Consider the following 25,040-nt stretch of genomic DNA (forward strand, 5'->3'; position numbering starts at 1 on the left):
TTTATTAGTCTTTTAGTTCTTCTTTTCACAGGTAAGTTTTATGTCAAAAAATTAGTACGAGAAGTTGATTTAATTAATCCAAAATAATGTTCAAGGGTCACCCATAGGCCATAACCGTGTCGTAACATTAGAAGCTATAAAATTCATCAAAGTTGTGCTTAGGATAGAGTCAAAAGCGCAGCAAAGTTGCGATTCTGTCGAAGTGTCGTATTTCACAGACCCGGGTTGATGATAGTGGGTGTGATTGTTTGCATCAGACCTATAATTTAGAAACTAAATAGCTTGTAGGAAAGAATACACTCATTACTCACTTATCCCACTCCTTTTAAATAGACAAACATTGGATTGTCCGATTGGTAAAAAGTAATTAACAAATCTGCAAAAACTATCCCATTATTCCTTCATCACATTTGGTGCTAAATCAAGAATGAGGATTATCCTTTTACATCCTGTAAACAAGCGTGTAACTCAATCGTATTATGAATTCGATATTCCACTGCATACAAATGCATTTTTAACCTTCCGCCAAGTTAATCTTACGAGATATCCATTCTGTACAAAATATAATTACTTGTGAACGCAACATTTTCCAATATCATTAATTTATATGGTAATGTGTATTTAGCACTATTTAATTACTTTTTCTGTATGATATCAGTTAATTTAAAGTCGTTGTTGTTATTAATTCATCAGTACAGAATCTAATGCACGAATTAGACTTGTCCGTATTTTTATTGTATAATTTCAAACATTATTTTCACTTGACACAAAAATAAGCACTTGAAGTTAATTAGCTATACGCGATGCACAATAGAAATGCTTATACAGATGAATACGGGAAATCTCAAAACTCTGTTGACACAATTTCAATAGTAGTACGGCATCTCGTTGCTGGGTCTAGTAGACAAGGCCGCTCGTAATTAACAAACAATTGCCCACCGAGATATATGATTTGCCCCGCTAAATTTTTCTTATTACTTAAGTAAATTAAATCGGATTAAAATTCATTAATTATTCATTTAGGTCAATGGTTGAATGAATGAAGAACGACAGTTGATTGTTAAAGTTATACATCTTACTATTTACCATCACTTCGATACTGACAAGAAGTGGCTTGAAAATAATTGCTACTTAATATTTATAAATAGATATATATATATATATATATATATATATATATATATATATATATATATATATATATATAGCACAACTGTACCTATAATATGAGATAGCAATGAATGTTCAAAAATTCTCTCACTCTTGATCTGTTAAATATAGAATTAATAGATTAGTATAGTCAGTGCAATCTGGTAGAAGAATGAGCAGAAGTCGTGTTTTGTTCACTCAGTGAGAATATTTTCTTCGTCTTCTCTTGTCTTGCAAAAAAGAAGAAAAAACAAGATAGAAATGTGGATACAATAACAGTTAGTGTAGGTAGACATTCAGCATTTATTAATGCAATTGTTTCATGAAATATTATTAATCACGAAATACTTTGTAAAATCTTGTTTCCAGCTTCTTTTCATTTGATTTTTTTTTCTGTCAATCATTTTGAGTGAATGTTATTAACAAATTAGATACTCTTAAAAGTGGAGCAAGAACGGCCGAAATATATGAGTAGTTACGATATAGCTGAAAACCTGGGGTTTGCCCACAAAACAGTATTGATAGAAAAAATATCGATAAAAAAATTATTTATTAATTATTTGGGTGCCACACAAGCTCACTGTGAGAAACCTAATAAACCGTAACTAATTTGCGATTCTTTAAGACGTAATAAACCGACCCCTCTTTGAAGGTATAACTGAAGATGAAAAGTGATTCACAGAACGTAGCCATACCCGGGTTAAGTCGCGATAATCGTGATTGGAGGGGCTTTGTTTCAGGATCCAACCACAGCACTCGCAATAAAAACCAACATTGCTGCTTTGCGATATAATACTTAGGTTACTTGTTCCTGTTAGAGTGTAGCCAGTGATTCTAAGTTAGAATGCTGAGCCTAGTGAGGGATTCAAAGGCACAAGAAAAAAACATACTTTGATCTCGTGTGATCGAGTATCCATCGTTTTTCGCTAACTTAAAAAAATATAATACAGTGTAACAGGTACGTGCGTGGACCTATTGTTGGTGGTGAGTTAAAATTATAAATTAAATGATCTTTTATCGCCGGACAGAACCAATGAATCGAATTTCTAATGCTAATAAGATTAAAACAATAAGTTGAGAGAAAACGGCCAGAGTTGATCAATGGACAGGGTGCGGTCTGTCATCACGATAATGCTACATCACACACATCTTTAGCTACTCAGAAAATATTAACAGAGTGTCGCAGAGAGGTGTTACTGCGTGTGCCATATATGACTTCCAGATTCGGTATATCTACATCGATGACTGATAAAATTACAGGTCGGGTTTATGTAAACAACTTTAAAAACTGAAAAAAAAGTGTAAGTTTTCATATTTAATGCAAAGAAACTTTTCCCCGAATCTGTTACAGTTTTGTGGCTTGGTTAATATATTTAAATATTTTACATTTATTATCTTTCTTTTTTGTATAGGTACATTTGTTTTAAAGTCTTTTCAACCTGGTCGTACGGGGTAGTTCGTAAATTACTTGTTAAACATGTTGTACTTTCAGAGGTTATAGTTATGATTCAAAAATTATTACATAAAAGTTGGATTTTTTTATTTATGTGTCTTTTTAAAAAGTTTAATACCAAGGCCTTTTCATACATAGAATAAAAACGTTTAAATTTGATACGAGGAAAGATAAATGAGAATTGAAGTCTCAATTATTTTAATTGGTTGTTTATTTTATTTACTTACCAGTTTTTATTGATTGATTTGATTTGGTGTCGCGCCATTTTCTGAAAGTATCTTTAAATAAACATATTTCATTCTTTGATTTGTATTTTAATTTATATTTTCCGGTGTGTAGGTTATACAAACACGTGACATTAATTAATACCCTCGCCTTCAGCTCTGTCTTGTTAATGAAGGCTCGTTTGCAATTACCTTATTTCCACCCTTATATCACAATGTAATACTTTTATACGTTCACTTAGCTTTTGGGAAACTAAACCTGGTTTATGTTTGTTCAAGGGCATAATAAATTTTTGTTGCCATAATGAAACAAGACGATAAGATAGGAATTATTCGAAGAAGTATTCTTTCAATTCAAATAAAAAAGAATTACGTAATCGTTGAAACCGGTTCGAAAAAGTAATTACGGATATTTATGTGAATTTAAAAGTCAATTACTAAAATTTCCTTGTACTAAATCGATATAACGCAGAAATAAATAAAATGATTTTTACTTTCACATTTTCCGTTTTGGCTTTGTAATTGTTTTGGTGTCAGCATTTAAATTTTATACAAAAGGTAAAATACAAATGAAACATTTTTATTTCAAATACATACTAGCCATTTGCCAGCTTTTATAGCAGTTTATTATTTTGGAATGTTGTTATTTGTAATTTTTAATATTTACCCAACGCTTCCTTACGTTCGTAGGTATTTTTATTTTTTACTTCAATCTGTCTGTTACGACTCGCTTTATTAGAAATCATCCAGATTTAAGGTATGAGTTCCTATCAAATATGAGAAAACAGTAACATGAGACAATCCATCTTAAGCCTCAGGGTGATACACCAATTCTACCGATCTTATAACCTAGTACACTCCCAATACCTATATATTCTCAAAGCAAACATTGTAGTCAACCAACTTAGGTGCGCTGGCGCGGGTTGCTGTATGCTCATTGGTCAGGATTACCTGTGACAATGGAACTGGCTACTGTGAATTTATATGCGATCTGTGTTCCTTAAGGTCGACGGCCTACTCCCATATGAATGGGGTTGTATCGCGTTTAGATGTGTATAACTCTTATGGCCTTACAAATAAACATGGTAAAAAGTTATAACTAAGTATAAACCAAGAATATGCCAAATGTTAACTATATCGATGACAACACTGTCAATACAATGATAATTCTGAAGTTTTCCGAATGTCGGGCAGCCTTGCAAAATAAACGTGGGAAACGTTGTACGTCCGAATAAACCAATCATAAGCAAAATGTATATTTGTAAACATTTTGCATATTCTTGGTTCATTCTTAGGTATAACTTTATACCAATTTTATTTGTAAGGCCGTTATAGTACAGATATATGTTAGTTATTAATTATTATATATATTTGGTATGATAGTTAGTGAACATGAAGTGATTTACTAAAAGTCGAAACTTTTAGGGATCCCGTACGTAGTTCTAGGGTACGTAGGTCACTATGAAACATGCTATGTAATTGTAGAAATTGCTGTGACATTCATCGATAATTTTTATTATACTGGTAGAAACGAAATTTTTTCATATAATAGTACGCGAACCTTGCTCGGGGTTAGTAAGTTTTGTTACAAAATTTAGTGGCTCTAGGTCTATATGTACCTAACATATAAAACTGTCTTTTGTATACCGGCTGGCATGTCTCTTTCTGTGCATTAATAAAGTTTCAAATTAGCTAAATACACTTTGAACCAGAAATATCATATAGCTTTATAATCCACCTTAAGTAAACCTTATGTTTTATAGAAGAACACTAAGTCCTTTAAAATCTTGTGAAGGGACGAGTCTTGTAATTAGTAAGCTGTGTTTTTCATGTGACCAATCTATTGTGCCCTAGCGTCTTATTTCTATGTGCTCAGAGACGAAGGTGCGGCTGTTATCAATTAGATAATAATATTAAACACACTGCACCCCTAAGGTCGCTTGAAATCAATATGAATAATTTCGCCTCTGTTTATCAACTCCATATATTGTAATTTTGTTGATAAAAAAATATCGTTTACTAAAGGCAGCGATATTTTTTATTCGCTTGGAACAAAAACGAAATCAATTGCAAAACTATCCATACCACTATCTAAGGTTAAACATTAAAAATTTAATTACAAATATGAATATCATGAATACGAAGACTATAAATTCATAAATTGTTTAAGCAACGTGTGTTTTATTCGTATATTTTCTATTTAGAAAAGCCTTTTCACTGAGGCTAAAACCGGACTCTATCGTAAAACTGCAATGCACAAGAGTGAACATGCAGCTGTGAAGAGTTCAATCTGTTTTATGTCCGCCTGAAGAATTGTAGTTTCTGAATACCTTTTATACTAACATGATCGAATATGAACGCTTTGTTCAAGTCTATAAGCTGAAAACTCTTTTTGATTTCAACAAACAATCAGACTTAAAGCGAAATATTAACAAATCGTGGAAATTTACACACACTCAGCGTGCCTTTAGCGATTTTATGCAGCTCCGAGAACATATATCCTAATTTTATCATATTAGTCTGAATTAAAAACACTATTAATTAAAGAAGTATAATAAATACCTAGTATTGCCATAGATACTGAAACAAGGAAAAAATTTGACTCTTTTAGACCACTTTTTTTTAAATATATTCAGGTATCAATTAGGAAACCGTGTAATAAAGTTAAACACAATATCAGTTTATTATGTTTCTTCATTAAAGCAATATTGAAGTAAATTTAAATTTTCTCTCTTTTAGCTACAAGGCAGTATTGATAAACATTGCTTGAGTAAAGTATTTTCCAGCGTTGTTATTTATTACCTTTTAACGTTGTCATCCTGAGAAATGAAGCACAAATTAAATATAACTAATGGGTGGCAAGTTATAATAATATACCAGTGCTTTTACGTCGCCTTTGTCGTTGCTTTGAGAAGACTAAACCGTGTTTAGTTTTTTGTTTGCACATAAAAAAGGAATATTTACAGCCTTATCCTAGTACATCGTCTGCCTCGTGCAAAACTTAAAGGAATCTATTGTGGTATTATTTGGAAATGATGTAAGTGATTGTATTATAATGTAAAATATTTTGGCTCGTTCTTCTTCGAATGTGCTTTTTGATTTGCATAATGGTAAAAGGTCTCGAAGATAATCTTACGTGAAGCAACTATGTTCGATGAAGCCATTCACCTCAGCAATTGTCTTCGCATGGCTCGTGTTCAATAAGTTAGAGCAAGGGGCGTTCGGGTCGATTGATGCTAAATTATTACTAGAGCGACACGTTTGTATAAACAGGATGATTATCGTGATTATCGGTTTCGTTAGCCGTAAGTTATTGTGTGTAATCAAGTGTAAATATCAAATTCGATTGGTGAACTGGATGTAAAAAAAAAAATATACTTCTTTGGCCTAACGAAGCAAGGATCATTAAAATGATTTATTCCTCGTGCTATTCTACGTTTTTTAGAAAGAACAATTTTGTAAAAATCTTGTAAAGATGGCCTTTACAATTAATTATTAAATAATGAATACGGCTGTATGGGCTTGAACCCTTTGCCTGTCCTAATAATGGACGAAGAACCCAAAAAAAAATAACTAATGCAACGCAAACGTCAGAAAAGTTTAGGAACCAACTTCAACCTGTTGCTTTTGTGTTACAGTGATGCGCGTGTATCTTAAAATTTCACTCTCATAACATTTTTATAATGTGCCTAAAGAAGTATAACTTCAATAACGAATGTCGCAAATGTCAGAAAATTTACTACTTTTGTGTTACAGTGATGCGTGCGCATCTTAAAATTTCACTCTCAAATATTTTTCACGCGCCTAAAGAAATTAACTTCAATTACTGTTGTTTTTAATGAGGGATAGGATGAAACGAGCATGACGTTCAACATGGGGTATGATACAACCTGCCCATCTCTCAGGATTCTTGGATATCCCAAAGTTATGAACAGAAACGCAATCGCATTTTATCAGACATAAGATGTCAACTCCTAAGGCGCCCCTCAAACAGAAATACTCAAATAATACTTGCACTTAACTGGTTGACAACAAAATAAGGAGAGCGGCACCTTAGTCTTAAGCCGCCGTAGTAGCCATCTAGCTATCCATGATATGTCACATGATTTAAAAATTAACCTTTGATTTACTTGATCTAAGTTCCTCTATTTCCACCCGTGTCTTCTAGAGGACGTGCTTGGTCCATTCCAGTTTTGCTACCTGATTAGTTAGTAGTTTCGGTTTAAAACGGGGGGTTTCCAGAGAATACGACGGGACGTGGATGATGCAGTCTGCTCGAGACTCTACTTGCTCCGGACTTCCGACTCTATATCGGTTAATCTAATGATGTAAATCGCTAATAAGCTCAATTTGAAACGGTATCAAAAATTTAAGGATTCCCTTTAGTTCGGACGCACGTTGTTCAAGCAAGAATATGTTCCAAGTCACAACAGCTAGTATAATACTATTTATGTTTGAAGTAGACGTAATTCCATTCATACTACTTACTGCTTAACCAGTTCAAACTGTTAATAATTCGACTGATAGTAACTTGACTTTTACTTTGAAACACATCTAAGCATAATTTTATGGTTTCCTCTTTTTATATTTTAATGGTGAAAATGCTTTTTATTTTAAACAACACGTAAATAAACTATACAATACTAAGGCAGTTCCAATAACGTTTTTTTATGGAATAGGAGGACAAACGAGCGTACCTGGTGTTAAGTGATCACCGCCGCCCACAATCTCTTGCAATACCAGAGGAATCACAGGAACGTTGCCGGCCTTTAAGGAAGGAGTACGCGCTTTTTCTTTAAGGTACCCATGTCGTACCGTCTCGGAAACACCGCACAAGGAAGCTCATTCCGTAGAACGTGGAAGAAAGCTCCTTGAAAACCGCACTGTGGAGGACCGCCTCACATCCAGATGGTGGGGATGATATCCTAACTTGTGGCGTGTCGTGCGAAGGTGGAATTCGGTGGCAGAAATTTTTAGATTATTATAATTAAGTTTGAGTGTTATTACTTTTCTTTCTTGTTTTTATAAAACAATGGCATAAGTAGCTCACTTGATCTAAAACGAAAGCTGCAACTTTTCCAATACTCAGGTGTCGTGTCTCATTGCTTGAAGTTTCCCAAGTAGTGTCGGCTTGAGTATAGTGTAGCCGGCAGCTGTTCTGTGGCTTTGTGAAACACGAACTTTCTTGAAGTCGCGCTATTGAAGAATTATTAGGTTTATTTTGAAGTATTATATAGAAATTTACTTTTGTTATGCCCTAAGTCGCATCGCATTTATGTTTCAATTTTAAATTGAAATCATTCGATCACAAGATTTGAGAAATAAAATGAATAGCCTTTGTAAATATTTATATTTGTAACGAGTGCGTAGTTAATAATTAATTAAGGCACCAAACAATTTGACTTTACATGATCTAAACTTAGATATGTCGGATACGTGTTTAATTTAACCTTAGTAGCGAATTAAGATGTTCACTGGCTTTGATCCAAATGATATTATTTGGGATAAACGACATGGTTACATTCCTCTGTCAATATTGTACCGCAACGTAAAGGTATTTATTTATAACGAGGACAAGATCGTCAGCACTATTACAATTTGTATATTATATTTGGCTGATTAAATTATTGTGAATGATATAATGTGTGGTCTAGATTAAATAAAGCCTCAACGGATATAAATTTATTAGTGAGGATGGTTTGTCACTATATTAGTGGCCTAACTCTGACCAATTTTTTGATGGTTTTTTTATAGTAAAATTATTTTTATTTATTTTATCACTATGTTTAACAACCTGCGCGCCATGTTCGATAGGTCGGGCAAAAATTTTTGTTCTGTCCAAATGAAAAAATAGATATATTTTCAAATTTGAGTACAAAAATGGAAAATATGCTACGCATGCCGAGTAAAAATTGTGAAGTTTATATACTCAATGCATTGTCATTAAGAATAGAAACGTTTAAAGTCCGGGAATTTTGATATCAAAGATGCACCTCTCCTTGCCTTGTTACGGATTAAATTGACGCCATTTTCGGGAGCAAGATCAGCATATTAGTAGTAGTAACAGCTGACGAACTCAGAATTTAAAACAAACAGTTTTAACCAATTTGGCAAGGTTAACTAAATACACAATAAAGCTCATATTACGGTGCCACACGAGCTCAAGAAAGAAACCTAATGAACCCTGTCCTCATTTGCGAATCTATATTGATATCTAATGAAACTGAATCGTTTTTGAAGAGATTAATAACTGGTTATGAAATGGGGATCACGTAACGCAAGAACGTTTGTAAATCGTCAAACAAAAGTAAGTCGGGCTTCATAGACTATGGCAAATCACGTCTTAACTCACAATTAAGTGATGCTGGATGGATTCTCTAATGTCCTCTGTATTGTCCCAATTATACTATATGTACTACCGAAGCTAGTACAATAGATGGATTAAAAGGCAGAACACGGATTCGGATATCTACTGCCAACAACTGATGAGACCCAATCTAGAAGTTAAGAAAAACTGGCCCTAATTGATCCATTCACAGGCGGTCTTTCATTAAGATAACGCAAGACCACGCAAATCTTTAGGCACTTAGCTAAAATTAAGAGAAAAAAATATTAAGAGTTTGGTTTGGAGGTTTTGATGGACCTGCCGTATAGCCCTGACCTTACACTTTTACATTTCCACCTATATAGGTCTCTTCAAAACTATTTAGGCAAGGTAAGGTTAACATCAAGAGAGGACTGCCAAACTGCCTAATGTCGCGTTTTTTTATCAGTAGTGCTAGAACTTTTATAGCAACGCCATTATGCCACTACCTACAAGATGGCAAAATATCATCAAACAAAAAGTCCCCAGATATACTGTAATTAAATGTAAAATAAACTTTAAAGAAAATTCTTTTTTTTTCCAATCTGTTGGACGCTCGCAACTTTATTCCCGTAGTGACTCTTTTAACTTCACTTTTTACTATCCCATTAAACCTATACAAAAAAACTGAAATAACATGTTACCCACTTGCCGCAATACCTCTGTTAGCATTCAAATCGGCTTAGCTGTGTCTAGGATAAGCGTGCGGAAACAAATAGAGAAAAATTCTATAATCTTTTTTGGCCTCGCTTACAACGTGCAAAAAGTTATTAACTGTAAAAGTTTACTATGGACAGATACGATACGATTATGGTTTTTAAATGTACATACAATGTTTTTGCGATAAAAAGAAAGTGATATATAAATTAAAAGATATCTAACAGTGGTAGTACAACTAACAAAAAATCACTACTCTATTTTATTGCGTTTTCTGTAATTACTGAATAATCATTAATTAACTGACCGAGTAGGTAAGAAGGCTGGAAGCCTTCGGAACACTACATGTGTATTTTGTGCAGCGCCTGACATTTGCAGCGACACATCCGAAGGTATTTTCTTGCTCTCGTAATTGGATATCCATTTATTTTGCAGGAAGTGCTTGTTATCTATTAATTTGTATTGTGCTAAATGCAGTATTGTTTTAATGGATATAATTCAAGCAAAACTTCTCTAGTTGATAAGAAATAGGCCACTAACTTATGAATTTTGTTCATATATCATTTTTATATCTATACCTCAACGCATTGTATATTTTGATACATCATTATTCTAAGTTGTCACTGATTTATTGACATTATTGTCCAAATGTTATGAGTCTTAAGTGCTTCTTCCGCTAAGCTTTGTCTTTCATTAATTCCACTCATGTATCGCCTCTACGCGAAGCATCTTCAGGAAATGATGAATTCTGAAACGACACACAACTCTGTGAGGAGCTAAGAGAAATCAACACTCAAGATAAAATCATAGCATTTGGTTATTATGGATTTACGCAAAATAACACCAAATTCAATAAATTTACTGTCTTTATCGTGTCGCTGGGATCCTTCTGAAAGTGGACTGTTGGACTGTTGTCTTCTTTCTTTTTCGGTGGCCAGTTAACATACCATGGTGTGTTAATAATTCAATCAAGAGTAGGGATATATACTAGTAGTCAAAAACAGTTAAAAGTTTTATTTGACAGGAATCTCCCTGGCATATTATAGACCACTACGTTCGAGAAGGCATCATATTGATGCACGCTAACTGCGCACATTATATTCTCTTGGCTACTGTAAGATTGAAACTCGAAGTCATATCAACTCAGCCACAATGCGAGAGCAATTTAAAGCCCCACTTGTGGGGTTTGTCTGGCAGTTATTGCTATAAAGCACTTCGTGTTATTATTAGTTGATCAAATTTGATCATCAACTAGCGAATGTTGTTGAATAGGTACGTACTCCAACTCTAGTGTTTTATTTGCTCAACTAAAATATCCTAAAATCTCATCTGGTCTCCGTTCAGCTCTAATCGAAGAGTTTTGGGTACACATTTGCTACGGAAAGCAATTCTGATTTCGGAGCTGGTACAGGAGTAGAACTGTAGTGCTCGTATTGGTCGAGGAATTCTTTAAAAAGTTCATTTTTGTACTAATCTTCGGGGTAGTAATACTTCGGGCTTCGAATCCGTGTCTTGGCATAAATTTTAATCATTTAGTTCCAATATATACGTGGATCAAGTATATTATTACCATTTATTTAATTTTTAACCGACTTCAAAAAAGGGGGAGGTTCTCAATTCGTCGGTATTTTTTTATGTTTGTAACCTCAAAACTTTCGACTGGATGAACCGATTTTGGTAATTCTTTTCTATTCTGAAAATGGCATCCATTAGAAAACTATGAAAGTCTTAAATTTGCTATACGTATGTGGATTAAAAATTTACTTTTATTTTTAGATTTTTCATTGCTGCCTTGAAAAAGTAGTTGATTAGTATACATATAGACAAATTGTTAGTTACTGTACTTCAAATTCACTAAAAATAAAAAAAAATTTACAAAAAACAACCGACTTCAAAAACACTCTTCCAAAACAATAGATATAATATGCACTAAAAAGTATAAAAATAATTGCGTATTTTTATACAATCTAATTAATTAATCTAAATCTAGTTACGATTATTGTAATTTTTGGAGTCGGTGTCATCCAAGATAGGTTTGTATCTACATACATAGCTATAGATGAGATGTGCTTGAGTCGTGAGAAGGCGAAAGGCGAGAGTGGGTCGCGGCGGGAGGACATTGATTCCAAAAATAATAAAAATTGTAACTAGAATTAGATTAATTAATTAGATTGTATAAAAATACGTAATTATTTTTTATAATTTTTAGTGCATATTATATCTATTGTTTTGGAATAGTGTTTTTGAAGTGGGTTGTTTTATTGTTAATTATTTTTTTCGAATTTGTCACCTGCCTAGAAGCATAGTAAACCTCCAACTTATAATGGTGCTGAAATAAGAAAAAATAATTAAAACATAACAGTTTGTGCGGTTATGCATTGCTGCATCAAAACAAAACTCCAAACTATCTCTGTAAAAAGAATACAAAACAATTGAGAGTTTATTTTAAGTGCAAATCAATTACTGCTAATTGCAATTTCACTCAATATTTTCATTAAAACTAGTCAAAAACAATAAAGAAACTTCACAAACCACTCTAGCTGGATTGTCATTTCGATTGGAACTACATCAAATAATTTTATCTAGCGTCGATGTGGGTGAGTAATTCGATACTTTGCTGCAATGTATGTATTGCTGCGGCGAAAGGTATTTTATCAGTTTAATTTAATGACTTTGTTAGCAGATCTAAATTTATTCAGAAATACGTTTTTGTTTCATTTTTAACTGTAGTAACTTTCAAATAACATTATTAACTTTGATTGCATACTTCCGATGGCTTTGAGCTACATCATCAACAAATACTTATATCATATTTTTTTCTTTTGACAGTAAAGCATCTTTCGGTTTAGCTAGTAGATATGAATAGGGGTAAAAGTATGAAATTACCCTTTTATTGTAATAGGTACTTCGAATTGACGTATAACCTTCAACGTAGAAACTTTTTTCACATGGTACCTAGGTAACGCTGAAAATGTTTAGAAATTTAAAAACGGCTTGTTGTAAAAAGTTGCCAATACTTTTATTGTTTTTTTTCGAAGTAATCTCCGTTCCTCTCTACATATCGTCGCATTCGATGGAACCACTGAGAAAAGCAGTGGCCCCATTCTTCCTTAGGGCTCTCTTGTATGGCATTTTCGTACGCTTTCACCGCGTCTTCAGGGCTCGTAAAGCGAATACCTCGAATTTTATCTTTAGTTCTTGGGAATAAATAAAAGTCGCAGGGCGCCAGGTCAAGACTGTATGGCGGATGACTAATTATCTTGACACCTGCCATAGTCAAATATTCCGCTTTGCTGAGTGCGCTGAAGCATTGTCGTGGTGAAGGAGGTTCCTGCTTCGAGGGCGCTGCTGTCGAATTTTTTCCAAGACAACAGGCAAACAACGATTGATAAACCAGACTGCAGTAACTGTCCTTCCATCTTCTAGCACAACTGTACCGAAATGATCTTGCCGACCAAAGAATGAGATCATCATCATTTTTCCTTGACTTCTTCCTTTCTTTACCTTAGTTGGCCGATCCTCGAAAGGAAACACCAACTGAGCTGATTGTCTTTTGGTTTCGTAGCAATTAAAGTATGGGGAATCCATCTGGTACAAAGCTTCCTGACGCCTAAATGTTCGTGTTATAGTTTTTGAACTTGACTCATACCAATGCCTAGGCATACCCGTATCTGCTGATGACCTATCAGTCTCTTATCTTGCTCCATCATCGCTAGTAAATAGTTAATAAAATAAATAATAGTAGTCGCTGTTAAAGGACGTCCCTCATGCGGATCATCATTGAGATTGCTACGTCCACGCTTAAACCCGTTACACCAATTTTTGTTACGAGATGGGGCTTCATTAAAAAATGCATCGCAGCCTATCATAGCTTTGTTGTTGAGTAAGCCCACAACGAAAGTCATAATAAATTATTAACCGAAAATTTTCTCGCGTTAGGTACATTTTCACGTGTAAAAAGAGTTTTACATTTGCCGCCAATTCACAAAAACAAATGACAAATGAATGCAATATACTACATTAGATTAATAAGAGTTCTAAAATTGAAATTAAAAAAAAAAGTTTTCATTAGCAATGTTTCTAAATGGCCATTTCTAAACATTTTCAGTGTCACCCCGGTACGTACCTATGTAGTTCTTCTTTTAAAAAATATTCAATATTCAATTATCGATTTTCAGTTGTGGGTTAGTAATTCGATACTTTGCTGCAAGTATGTATTGCTGCGTCAAAATATTTAAAGAGTTTCTTTGAATGAGTTTGTGAGCAGATCTACTAATCAGATACGTAATAAACACTTAATAAGTTTTAGTCCGTAGCGGGGGGTTAAGTAAATACTTACCTTAGTTGGATATTTCATTGAAGTACAAGCCTTTCTTGAAATTTGAGCTTTATTTCGACAACTTTCCTCGAGATAAATTGAAGTTGTTGCCCTGGCGGCCCGCAAAAGTTGTGTGCAAATCTAGTTCTGTCGTAGTTTAGCGGCCAATCAGTTTACAGATTGAATTCGTGTCTGTCGTCTAATTTAAAAATGAAACAACCTAGGAGGTAACTTATCAAAGGTTTTATTTAAATTTCGAACTGGCTTGCAATTAGAAGTTGTTTATTATGTTTAGCTTTATTCATTTGAATTCATTTGACTCTGCCTTCTGAATTAGAGGGGGTTCAAATCCCGGTAGATGCAAACATTTATCTGATGTATATAGGTGTTTGTTTCTGAGTCATGGATGTTTATATGTATTTATGTATGTTTAAGTAGGTCTAAGGATATGCCTAGTTTGGTACAAGATAATTTGAGTAAAAGTGTGTCAATATTATTATGAATTTTAAAAGTAATTATGTTTATAAAATGAGTTCAAGTGAAGACAATGGGTGTGATGGATAAACCTGACCACCTGAAGTTCAAGAGGCAAGTTTTATTTCCGCGCCTGTTTTGTGAAAAGTATTGTACAAGCCTTAGCCACAACTAGGCATTAATGTACTTACGTGTCTTTGCCTCGGCTAATGGCTGAATGTAGTAATGTACTATTTCTATGTTGATTACAATTATGGCACCGTTACGATTTATGTTTCCATTTATTCTGTTGGTTAATATAATACGTTTCTTATTTGAATCTTCTTCATAGATCCGGGAGTACCTGGAACCGCTGGAAATAATGGCATCACTTCTGGCCGCGGTTGCCCACGATATGGATCACCCAGGGGTTAACCAGCCGTTCCTCATTGCTACATCCAACCACCTCGCATCGCTGTATCAGGTAAAAGACCTTGAATGTTATTACTAGTAGGTATGTACAAACACATATTACAGTTCATCTAATATGAAATTTATGAGAAGTTAAGCGACTAATATAACAAACCAAATATAAAGTGTATCATCGAATGGATCCGGTGATGCTGGAATCCTTAATGGCTTTTTTTTTCAAAGAATGCTGCTTAACTTTCTAGGCAATTAAATTCCCTACATAATGACGTAAATTTTATTCCAAAATAATAACCCAGTATGGAGCTAGCTCGAAATAACATTAAAATAGTGAGGCATTCGGATTTTTGTTTTTACTTTGATAAATACACTACATAAAAAAACCTGCTTCAATTCTTAGTACATACAAATATTGAAAAAATAAATTCTCACATAATGTACCTTTGTCATACATTTTAAGGTCCTAGAGTCCTGTTAAGAAACCGTGTGTGCTAGATGTGCTTGGTGTTATTGTAATTGTCATTCGCACTCCTTCTGTTAATTCCTCTTTTGATTCTAAGAGGAGACTGATATACGTATGGGGATTTTTTGTCTTTAATCAATTTGCCGTACTAGCTATACCCATAGTTGTAACTGAAACGTGTATAAACTTATTACAAATAAATACTTTTACTTATTGTTGGTTTTTTCGTCTTAAAACATAATTTCGTGGTAACGAATGAGCAAGTGCCATAAGTCTTTGCCACAAAGACACTGCCGGGTATCGGACATAAAAAAATTGCTAATCCTGAGGATCCTGACAAGAAAAATGGGATAGACTGTATACATTATTACATTGACATCAATCCTCGACCAGTGTGCGTAGTTTCAAATTATTCCGAGGTCTGGTATAAAGCTAATAAAAACGTGTGAAGAAGTACACAAACATTTTACAAAAGATCATGTGATATTTGATTTGATCAAGACATTTGAAGAAACTCTTGCTATAGCTACACTATAGCGCTACGCCCGAAGCACAACTATCTATGTCTGCGTGAATAGTCGGCGTTTGTGTGCGTATGAGTATGAAGGTGGCGCGTACGCCGCAAGTCCTGTTTCATTTTTCAATTTACTCCGTACTCGCTCATAATTAGTTTTTTACCCTGGCTATTGTTACACGGGTTTGTAATTTAGCTTTGCCTTTTGGACTCCGCTTATAAATCGCATTTCGAGTAATTAATTCACTACCTACTGAAAAAAATACTAAGCAGTAGCAAAAAATGTACAAGTACAGAAGGCTCAATCCACAAAATCAATCTAAAGGAATCTGGGGAAGGAATCTATTCAGGAAATGGATATTCACGATTAAATGACATTTGTAGTCCGATAAATATGCTCATTATGCATAACACCGCATACACAAACATTGAAAAATTTTTGACACCAAAAATTGAAGAAGTGCCACTGAAATTATCGCAGCAATTGAAGAAGAAAAAGGCTTGCCATTTTAAACGGAGAGGTGGATAAAGATGACTGTGAACACAGTACCTAGTTGCAGGTGGTTCTTGGGAAAAACGTTCATAGAAAAGTGAATTAAGCTCTGCGTCTGCATATTCGATGCATTGTTGGTTGGGTATTACTTATTGGCGTACGAAATTCATACTGTTGTAGATGTGCAAGAAGTCAATAGAAAGTTTCACATAAGTAACAAAGGCACTTAAATATAATAGACTGGTTGGCCGTGATTGATGCTTAAATCATTTAAAAGTTTAATAGTAAATTAACCTTAGTTCCCAATTTTATTATTACATTAATTGGAACCAATTTATTATAAGTACATAATAGTAATAAGTCACACACTCCATATACACATCTCATATTCACACCACAATCATACATTACATAAAATTATCCATAAATAAATTATACTAGTTATATCGAACAAGTAAACTAAAATGTAAAGTAAACAAAGCCATAGTATGTAGGCTATACACTTTATATGTACATAACCCATACTACGGGCTGGCTAACCAACCCCCTCACCTACAGCCTTTCCCCGACGTGTGCGATAGGGACTCTCAGCTCAGACCAAATTCACCGACAAAATTTTGATTAAATAAATAGTGGCTTAGTATTCCCCTACTTTCCCCTTTTAAATTGACCCTTTTTTTGAACAAATATTTTCAGGAAGAATGAGTCCATGTCCATACATTCGATATTTATCTTAAAAACCTTTCAAAATTGTTTCGTATTCGTCTGAATAGGGAGGTATATAAGGGGAATGTCTAGCGATTCTTGAAGAGACATATTTTCTTGTCGTTAGTTGATTAAAAAAAAAGAAAACTTATACAAAACATCACTGCAGAGAAGCTAATCCGGGGAGAAAATACGGGAATACTTTTGTTTGGAATAACGCTGCTAGCGTCCCTTTTAACATATTTTATACAATATATATGCAATCTCTATCTAATACATTATGATATTAGTGAAAATTACCTGTGACTATTTCGTAGTTGCATTACATAATATAAGTATTGTATTGCGTGATTTCAGTTTATAACTTGGTGATGGTGCCAATAATGTGGTTAAGCCCAGTATAAGTGTTGACAAATCTCTTTAGAAAAAAAAACTTTCAATAAAAAAAAATATTACATTTTCAGAGCTCATCAGCAGAGCCAGAGCAGGAAGTGATCAATATTGCATTGCCAATGTTTGCAATTGAATGTATAAGTCGCCTGTTAAGTTCGTTTTATTTTTGAGAATGAATTCGAATTTTGGGGCCAAAATATTAAAACCCATGAAACTGAATAAAATCGAATTTAATGGTCAGATAAATGATATGTATCCAGTCGAAGTCCGGCCAGCTGCTCTTAATATAAACACTAGTGTTCTGATTTTGAAAATTATCCGATTGAATGTTATCTTTTACAGCGATAAAACATACCCCGAATTCAATAGTAACAGTATTTAGTACTCGGATAGTTACAGAATTTTTCGCCTACATACTTAATTAGGTAACTTAAATAACTTATAATTATTATAATTAAGGTAGTTAAAAATAATTAATAACACGAAATATAAATATTTATTGTAGTATATTCATAGATTATTAGTAAATTTATTCCTGACAACATTAAAAAATTCGCATGATGCAAATGAAAACTTCATAATAGCGAGATTAATAATACGAAATACCACAATGTTCACTTCGACTCGGGTCGGTTTACCCAAACGCGAACTAGATAGCGGAACCACGGCTCAGTCTCATTCAAAACACTCATAATAATAAGCTGCTCAGCGCCTAAAGAAGCATGCTTGCACTTCAAAAAAAATATATATTTGTTAATGTTTTTTTAATTAAAATAACGGACGAGACGCGCAGGACGTTCAGCAGATGGTAATTGATACGGCCTGCCCATTATAATGTAGTGCCGCTCAATATTCTTGAAAAAACCCAAAAATACTGAGCCGCACTACAATTGCGCTCGTCACCTGAGACATAAAGAAATATTTACAAAAAAGCACTGCTCTAGAATCATTATCCAGAGAGAAAATAGGGGAATACTTTTATATGGAATAACGCTGCTGGCGTCCCCATTTAATATATTTTATACAATAATTATGCAATCTCTATCTAATACATTATGATATTAGTGGAAAATATACATACCTGTGACTATTTCTTAGTTGCATTACATTACATATGTATTGTATATCGAGATAACAAATATCTCTAGAAAAAAAGCTTTAAATTAATTAATTCCCCTGTTAATTATTTTCTTCTAATATAACACACGTGTGAACATCAGAAGATGGGTCCGGTAATGGTATGTTGAGTCTGCTGCAGCGACGAACTCATGATTTTATTGATACACCAAAACCAGCGGTACGGTGCTGGTGCGGTTCTGGCGTCAAGTACAAAAAATCTCAAGTCATATATCGGTCAATCTATCAGTCAATAATTATCAGTAACGGATTAAGTCTACTTGATGGCCCCCTATCCGTATGTCAACTAGAATCGGTCTTTAAACCTTTACCGCCTAAAAACATTCGTTTTTTTTAAATGAGATGATGAGATGTAACGTACTTTAGAAGTAAAGTAGGTGCGACAACAATAATAACCAAAGCCTTATTTATTTATTTATTAATATGCGCCTTGCGGTTTTTCCGAGCATATTGAATATACGCAAGATAGTATAAACGTCTAACGTTTTTAACATATCGGACTCTATGTACTCGTACAATATCGATAAATTATCGAGCTTCCTTGTATCATCTTTGTCCATTTTTCATTTTTTAATATTTTTAATTTTGAAAAAGAACGTTCCGCTGAGCAATTTGTATTTTCATAAGCCATTAAAAATAGGGCTGTTTCTTCATTAGGGAAATGACTGTGGTTTACCTAATGTGGAAAAAATGTGTAGCGGGGCTATGGCTCTAGGTCGTACTCTATGTCAACATAAAACGCGCGAATTTTCAAATTAGTCCTAGAAACTTTTTTTGGTGTGGTTTTTGGTGACGTGAGAGTGAAACGAGATGCCTAAAGACGGATTTTTTTGTGCTTCTTCTGGTGCCCCCTCAAACGTGCTTAATTTTGATTAAGGGTGAATCCGTCACTGATAATTATATACCTATGTATTGACAGCAATTCAGACAATGGGTGCTCAACTAGCCATATATATGTTAATATTTTCAAAACTATCAATCAATGTTCATGATATAAAGCTATAGGACATACACACACCATAAGCCTGGTGATGGGCTCGTAAGTACGCCTTGTGTATGCAGTAATCCGTAAAATGATTTTCGCGTGAAACAGATTTCATCCATATTCATTTGATTAAATTCACACGTACGGGTTGAAAATTTTAATATATATGTCTCAAGTAACATATTAAGTGAAAGGTAAGGGAAAAAGTTTCATCGTATTTCATATTAAAACTCAAGACTATTTTTTTCAAAGTTTATTTATAGTTATTTATGCAACTATTGTGTAATCAGGGGTATTAAAATACGAATTTTGGTTTCATACGAGGCGAAGCCGAGTGTGATAATAGTATCACATGAGTGTTTTAATACCAAATTATCAACAGTTGCATACAATACTTTATCTACACCCATTATATGAATACTCTTTAGAAGATTCTGTAACAGTTAGCTTGATGCTAACATTAAAAAAGCCAGTCCTAGTAACCATTACATCATCCAATCGAGTGTTGTAATGTTGTACTGAATTTCATTACAACACTCGTTTGGGTGATGTAATGGTTATAAGGACGTTGGATGTTTTAATTTTGGCAATAAGCTAACTGTTTTAGAATCTTTAATAGAGGATTTTAAGCATGGGTGTATATAAATGTAATTACAGTGTAGGTATCTGTGATATTGTGTACGATGACTATTTGCCATCTTTTTAATAGTAAGAGAATATGTTTAAGTTGTTCAACAAACTATGTTAAAATGGTTTTTGTAACGGATCCATTTGTAAACAATTTAGTTTACAATTTTACGACGACATAATAGTAATTAGCACAGCGTTTGTAAAGATGGAGGCTTCTGATGTCGGCGTAGAAGTATTTAAAATGTTTGATAAAAACATTTATAAATTTATCATAGTCATATTAGATTGATTAATTTTGCTAGTCATTGTTGATTGCCAACGCCAACATTCAGTAATAAACAAATGGAATAATAAACTAAATTCTTAGCATTGAAAATAGCTTTGATATTGTTATATAGATTACAATGAAGAGTGTAATCTATTCCTTATTATTACTTTAAATAATTGCCATCTAAAAAATAAAGGCAGGGTATTTTTTGTTTTTGTTGACCTGAAAAGTAAAACTATGAGATACTAATAGATAATTACGTGTGTGCTTACTTAATTCGTTACAACAAATGGCTATTAGATTGTATATTAAAACCTGTATCTTTAATTTTATTATTTTAAATCATAACAAGCTCATGCGAATCATGGCCTCCTTGAAAGTCGCCGACGTTTCTGTTCTCTCTGATGTTGAGTGAGATCAGCGTCTCGTCTAATTCCATATATTAATATTAAAGAGCACATTATTACATAAAGTAGAAATACTATTAATTTCGCTTAAATAATTGGCAAAGTTTAATATACTTACTTGAATATAAAACCTATGGTAGATACCTTAAAATTGCCTAGACAATGTGTGTAGATATAACAAGCTATTTATATCTAGAACTACTTACTTACTTTACGCCTTTCAGGAATGAGCTATGAGCAGCAATACTTTGCACGAATACTTTGTTATATAAAGAGTTTTTGAAGTCTACTTCTCGGCCTAAAATTTTACAGAACTCGTATATCTGGTTGCTTATTGTGGCTCATTTACAGTGAATATATCCATCCATGTATTCGGTCATCACAATTCAATTTTTATTTTGATAACGGATTCCTTTTTAAATTCTGTTGAAATCGACATTTGGTACTAGTCAAACAAGCTAATGTTGATATTCGAGAATACAAATAAATAGAAATTAAATTATAACTTTATTTTGGGGATTTGTTATGTTGCTAAAGGCCGCGTCCGAGGCGTATGCTTAAGCGTATCGTTCGTTTTGATGAAAATAATAGAAGTGTTGTTAATGGTCTAGTGAAGATCAAATATTTAATTTGACTCAACCCGTACTATCGCCCTAATCATACTAAAAGTAATATTCATTATATCATATCACAAATTTGATTGAAATGAAGGCATTTAGACAACATTTCCACTCTGCCTTTATCCGAACGAGACTGGGTCAAGGGGTTGTTTTAAAAAATACTATTTTCGCCCACAATAACCCCAATGTAGTAAATTTTATCCAAATCCTTTGTAGATCTGTTTCAGAGATTTAGTAGTAGCAAAAGCCATATATTTCTTTCTATGGTTGTTGTATAGATATCAATGGACATAACGAATGTCGTTATACTCTCCTTCAAGTGCATCTTGTTTGAATTTCAATATTTAGCCCTAAATGATGAGGTGTGACTGCGTCGTGTGCCCCGATACAGCCACTCCCGATTATTCTAGTGACGATCATACTCACACAATCGGACAAATAATGGAAAAACACAATGAATTCAATATGCTGCTTGCAAGGCGTTCGATTCTAATATACATAACTTTATATGGAAAGTACTAGAAAACTGCCAGATACATCTCAAGTACACAAAGATTATTCAGGACATACATTATTTAAGTGTGAGCAAACTGCTTATTGAAATACATGTACTGTCTCTTTACATGGTCGAAATTCTGGGATAACAAAGAGTTGCTGAATGGCAATTATGATTTAAAATACCATGAAGTCAGTGCTGCCTCTCAAACTAATAAAAGTAGAACCGTGGAAACAATCATAACTAAAATAAAGAAACAAAGATAAAAGTAAACAGCGAAGACTAGACCAGTGTTAGGCTCCTTTGCACAGGATGCCGGCTAGATTATGGGTCACACAACGGCGCCTATTTCTGCCGTGAAGCAGTAATGTGTAAGCATTACTGTGTTTCTGTCTGAATGGCGCCGTGGCTAGTGAAATTACTGGGCAAATTAGACTTAACATATTATGTCTCAAGGTGACAAGCGCAGTTGTAGTGCCGTTCAGATTTTTTGGGGTTTTTCAAGAATCCTGAGCGGCACTGCAATGTAATGGGCAGGGCGTATCAATTACCATCAGCTGAACCTCGTCGGCTCGTCCCTTATTTTCATAAAAATAAAAATAAATTTAGTAAAAACTAAAAAAATAAATACTACAACACACATTTTATTACACAAGTTTAATTGCACTTACAGGCAATGACCAGATGCTTTCTCCTTCCCCATTATACATTTTTAAATTTATATTTTAAAATTCAACATATAGTAATTCATTTAATGAGTTCTACTAGAAGTATACAAAGTTTACTAAAATTATGTTGATGTACGTAAAGCAAAATGCAGTATTGCTACGAGTAGTTACGCATTAAATATTTATACAATTTCGATTTCTGATTTTGTCTGTCATAGAACGTAATAGAACATTTGTTACTTCGCAGTTATTGATTCCATTGTCATAGGTGTTAATTTTTGTTAGAATTGCTTTACAAACTTTATAATCTATAAATTGTTTATATTAGATAATCCCACCTTTGTACTAATTCATAACGATATCTCCGGAATCAGCAGGCTCAGAGACTTGAAATTGGGAGGAATATTAATTTCGTTGAGTAGAAGTCAGCTCAGAATTTTCCCCGTAAGGGGATTGCGGGGGTGTTATTAAATAATGTATCAATCATTCAGAAATGCTTTTTGTTTTATTTCTTTCATTTAGGTTTAGAATTATTTTACTATGAACTGATTAACGTCTGTCGTGTCACTGTCACTGCGCTTGGTTGAGTATGATTCCTGGGATAGTTGAAAGATTTGTACAAAAAGATGCTGTAAAATTCGAAAATTTAAAAACTATTAATACACTTGTTTAAAATCTTTAATTAACGTCCCTTGGGCCTCATTGGCACGAATGTTAAAGAAGTGTGGCTTTAAAACTTATTCAAGTCAATTGAATCCAATTTCTATCGCACATTGATTATAATTCCGTGGAACAAACATTATGTCGATATGTTTCATTTCAATGCTTTTTAAACACATGTTGATTAAACTCGTTTTCGTACGAGTACGCCTAGTTTTGGTCGAATATTACCACTTGTTATATTATATAATATGGCTTTCTACGTACGTGATTTGCCCCGATTATATATTGTTTTATTAGAGGGTTATCGGAAATTTGGCAAAGAGGTCCAGAGATGCGTTGCCAGGCATTGAGGTGACCTATAGGTACTCTGAGGTGCAAGGTACCTAAATCTTATCGGTTCGGAACCACTGAGGCTCCAAATAATGCCAGCTAACAAATAAATTTTGGAACGAAAGTACACGATGGGGAATGATGACAACTGAAGATCTAAGCGATCTAAATCGTTGTTATAATATTATAAACTTGTTACCAGAACACATCAGTCCTTGAGAATCATCATTGGCGGTCGGCTATAAGCTGCCTCATCGAGAGCGGATTTCTGGACACATGCGATGTACGAGCGACGTTGGAACGACAGATTAGCTCCCTAATACTAGCCACGGACATTACGCGACAGCAAGAGTACTTAGGTCGGTTCAAGGTGAGTGTCACTTTAAGGATCTGCAGGTTGTATAAATGTATAAGATCTTTTTGTTTTTTTTTTTTATTTGGACAGCACTAAGACCTTTTTTATATAAATATAAATACAGTTTCTTATTGCAAAGCTAACTTTTAAATTAAAGTCCTTATGTACAACTTTTTCAGTAAATTAATTTTATACACGAGCTTCAACCTTATACGGATTCCGAATAGAACTTACGTAATACAATCCAATTAGTTTACATGAAAACATGAAAAGAGATGTTACCTAGCTCTGTATTTTTTATTTATCTCGAGTATCAATTTAGTTGTCAGCAATCAAGCTTTCAATTCTATAATAATTATATAAAAAAGCACTCTCGTTACACATTGCTGGTTTATATATTTTGTTTACTTTCCGTTTTGAGCACATTACAATTTAATTTATATACTCAGGATCTATGTCTGCTTCTACTTTATATATTATTTGATTTGAGCTTTAATAAATAGACTTGATACAAACATCATTAACGTAACGTAAATGTAGATGGTGCTAAGATTTGCTTTTCAGTCATATTCGTAACTTAATACTTGAGTTCAACATTAAATTATATCTTTTCATGATACTATTACTATACATTAGTATTAGAAGAAGTGTTAGCTACTTACGGTGACATTTCTGTATGTAAAACTTACCCATCAAAATCCATGTTAACGGTGGTGCTGGTGTTAGCCCTGGGATGTAACTCCAGTCACCACTGCTATCATGATGGATAAGCAACGTAAAATAACGGCAACCGTAAACTATTACGGTATAAAAGTGAGTGTTCGGGTGGAAAATATATTGTATTAATATATACACAAGATACATAA

At 33.7% G+C, this 25,040-nt stretch overlaps 1 protein-coding gene across 4 annotated transcripts in view; it reads left to right on the forward strand.

Moving 5' to 3' along the window:
* Nucleotides 1-25,040, forward strand: part of LOC126979034 (uncharacterized) — a 160,146-nt gene that overhangs the window by 94,785 nt on the left and 40,321 nt on the right. For all 4 annotated transcript variants that reach the window (XM_050828204.1, XM_050828202.1, XM_050828205.1 and 1 more), the window contains 2 exons: nucleotides 14,971-15,102; nucleotides 24,022-24,189. In XM_050828204.1, coding sequence (XP_050684161.1) covers nucleotides 14,971-15,102; nucleotides 24,022-24,189 — 300 coding nt within the window. The remainder of the gene's footprint in view (nucleotides 1-14,970; nucleotides 15,103-24,021; nucleotides 24,190-25,040) is intronic.

The sequence above is a fragment of the Leptidea sinapis genome, chromosome Z, assembly GCF_905404315.1.
Source record: "Leptidea sinapis chromosome Z, ilLepSina1.1, whole genome shotgun sequence".
NCBI lineage: Eukaryota > Metazoa > Arthropoda > Insecta > Lepidoptera > Pieridae > Leptidea > Leptidea sinapis.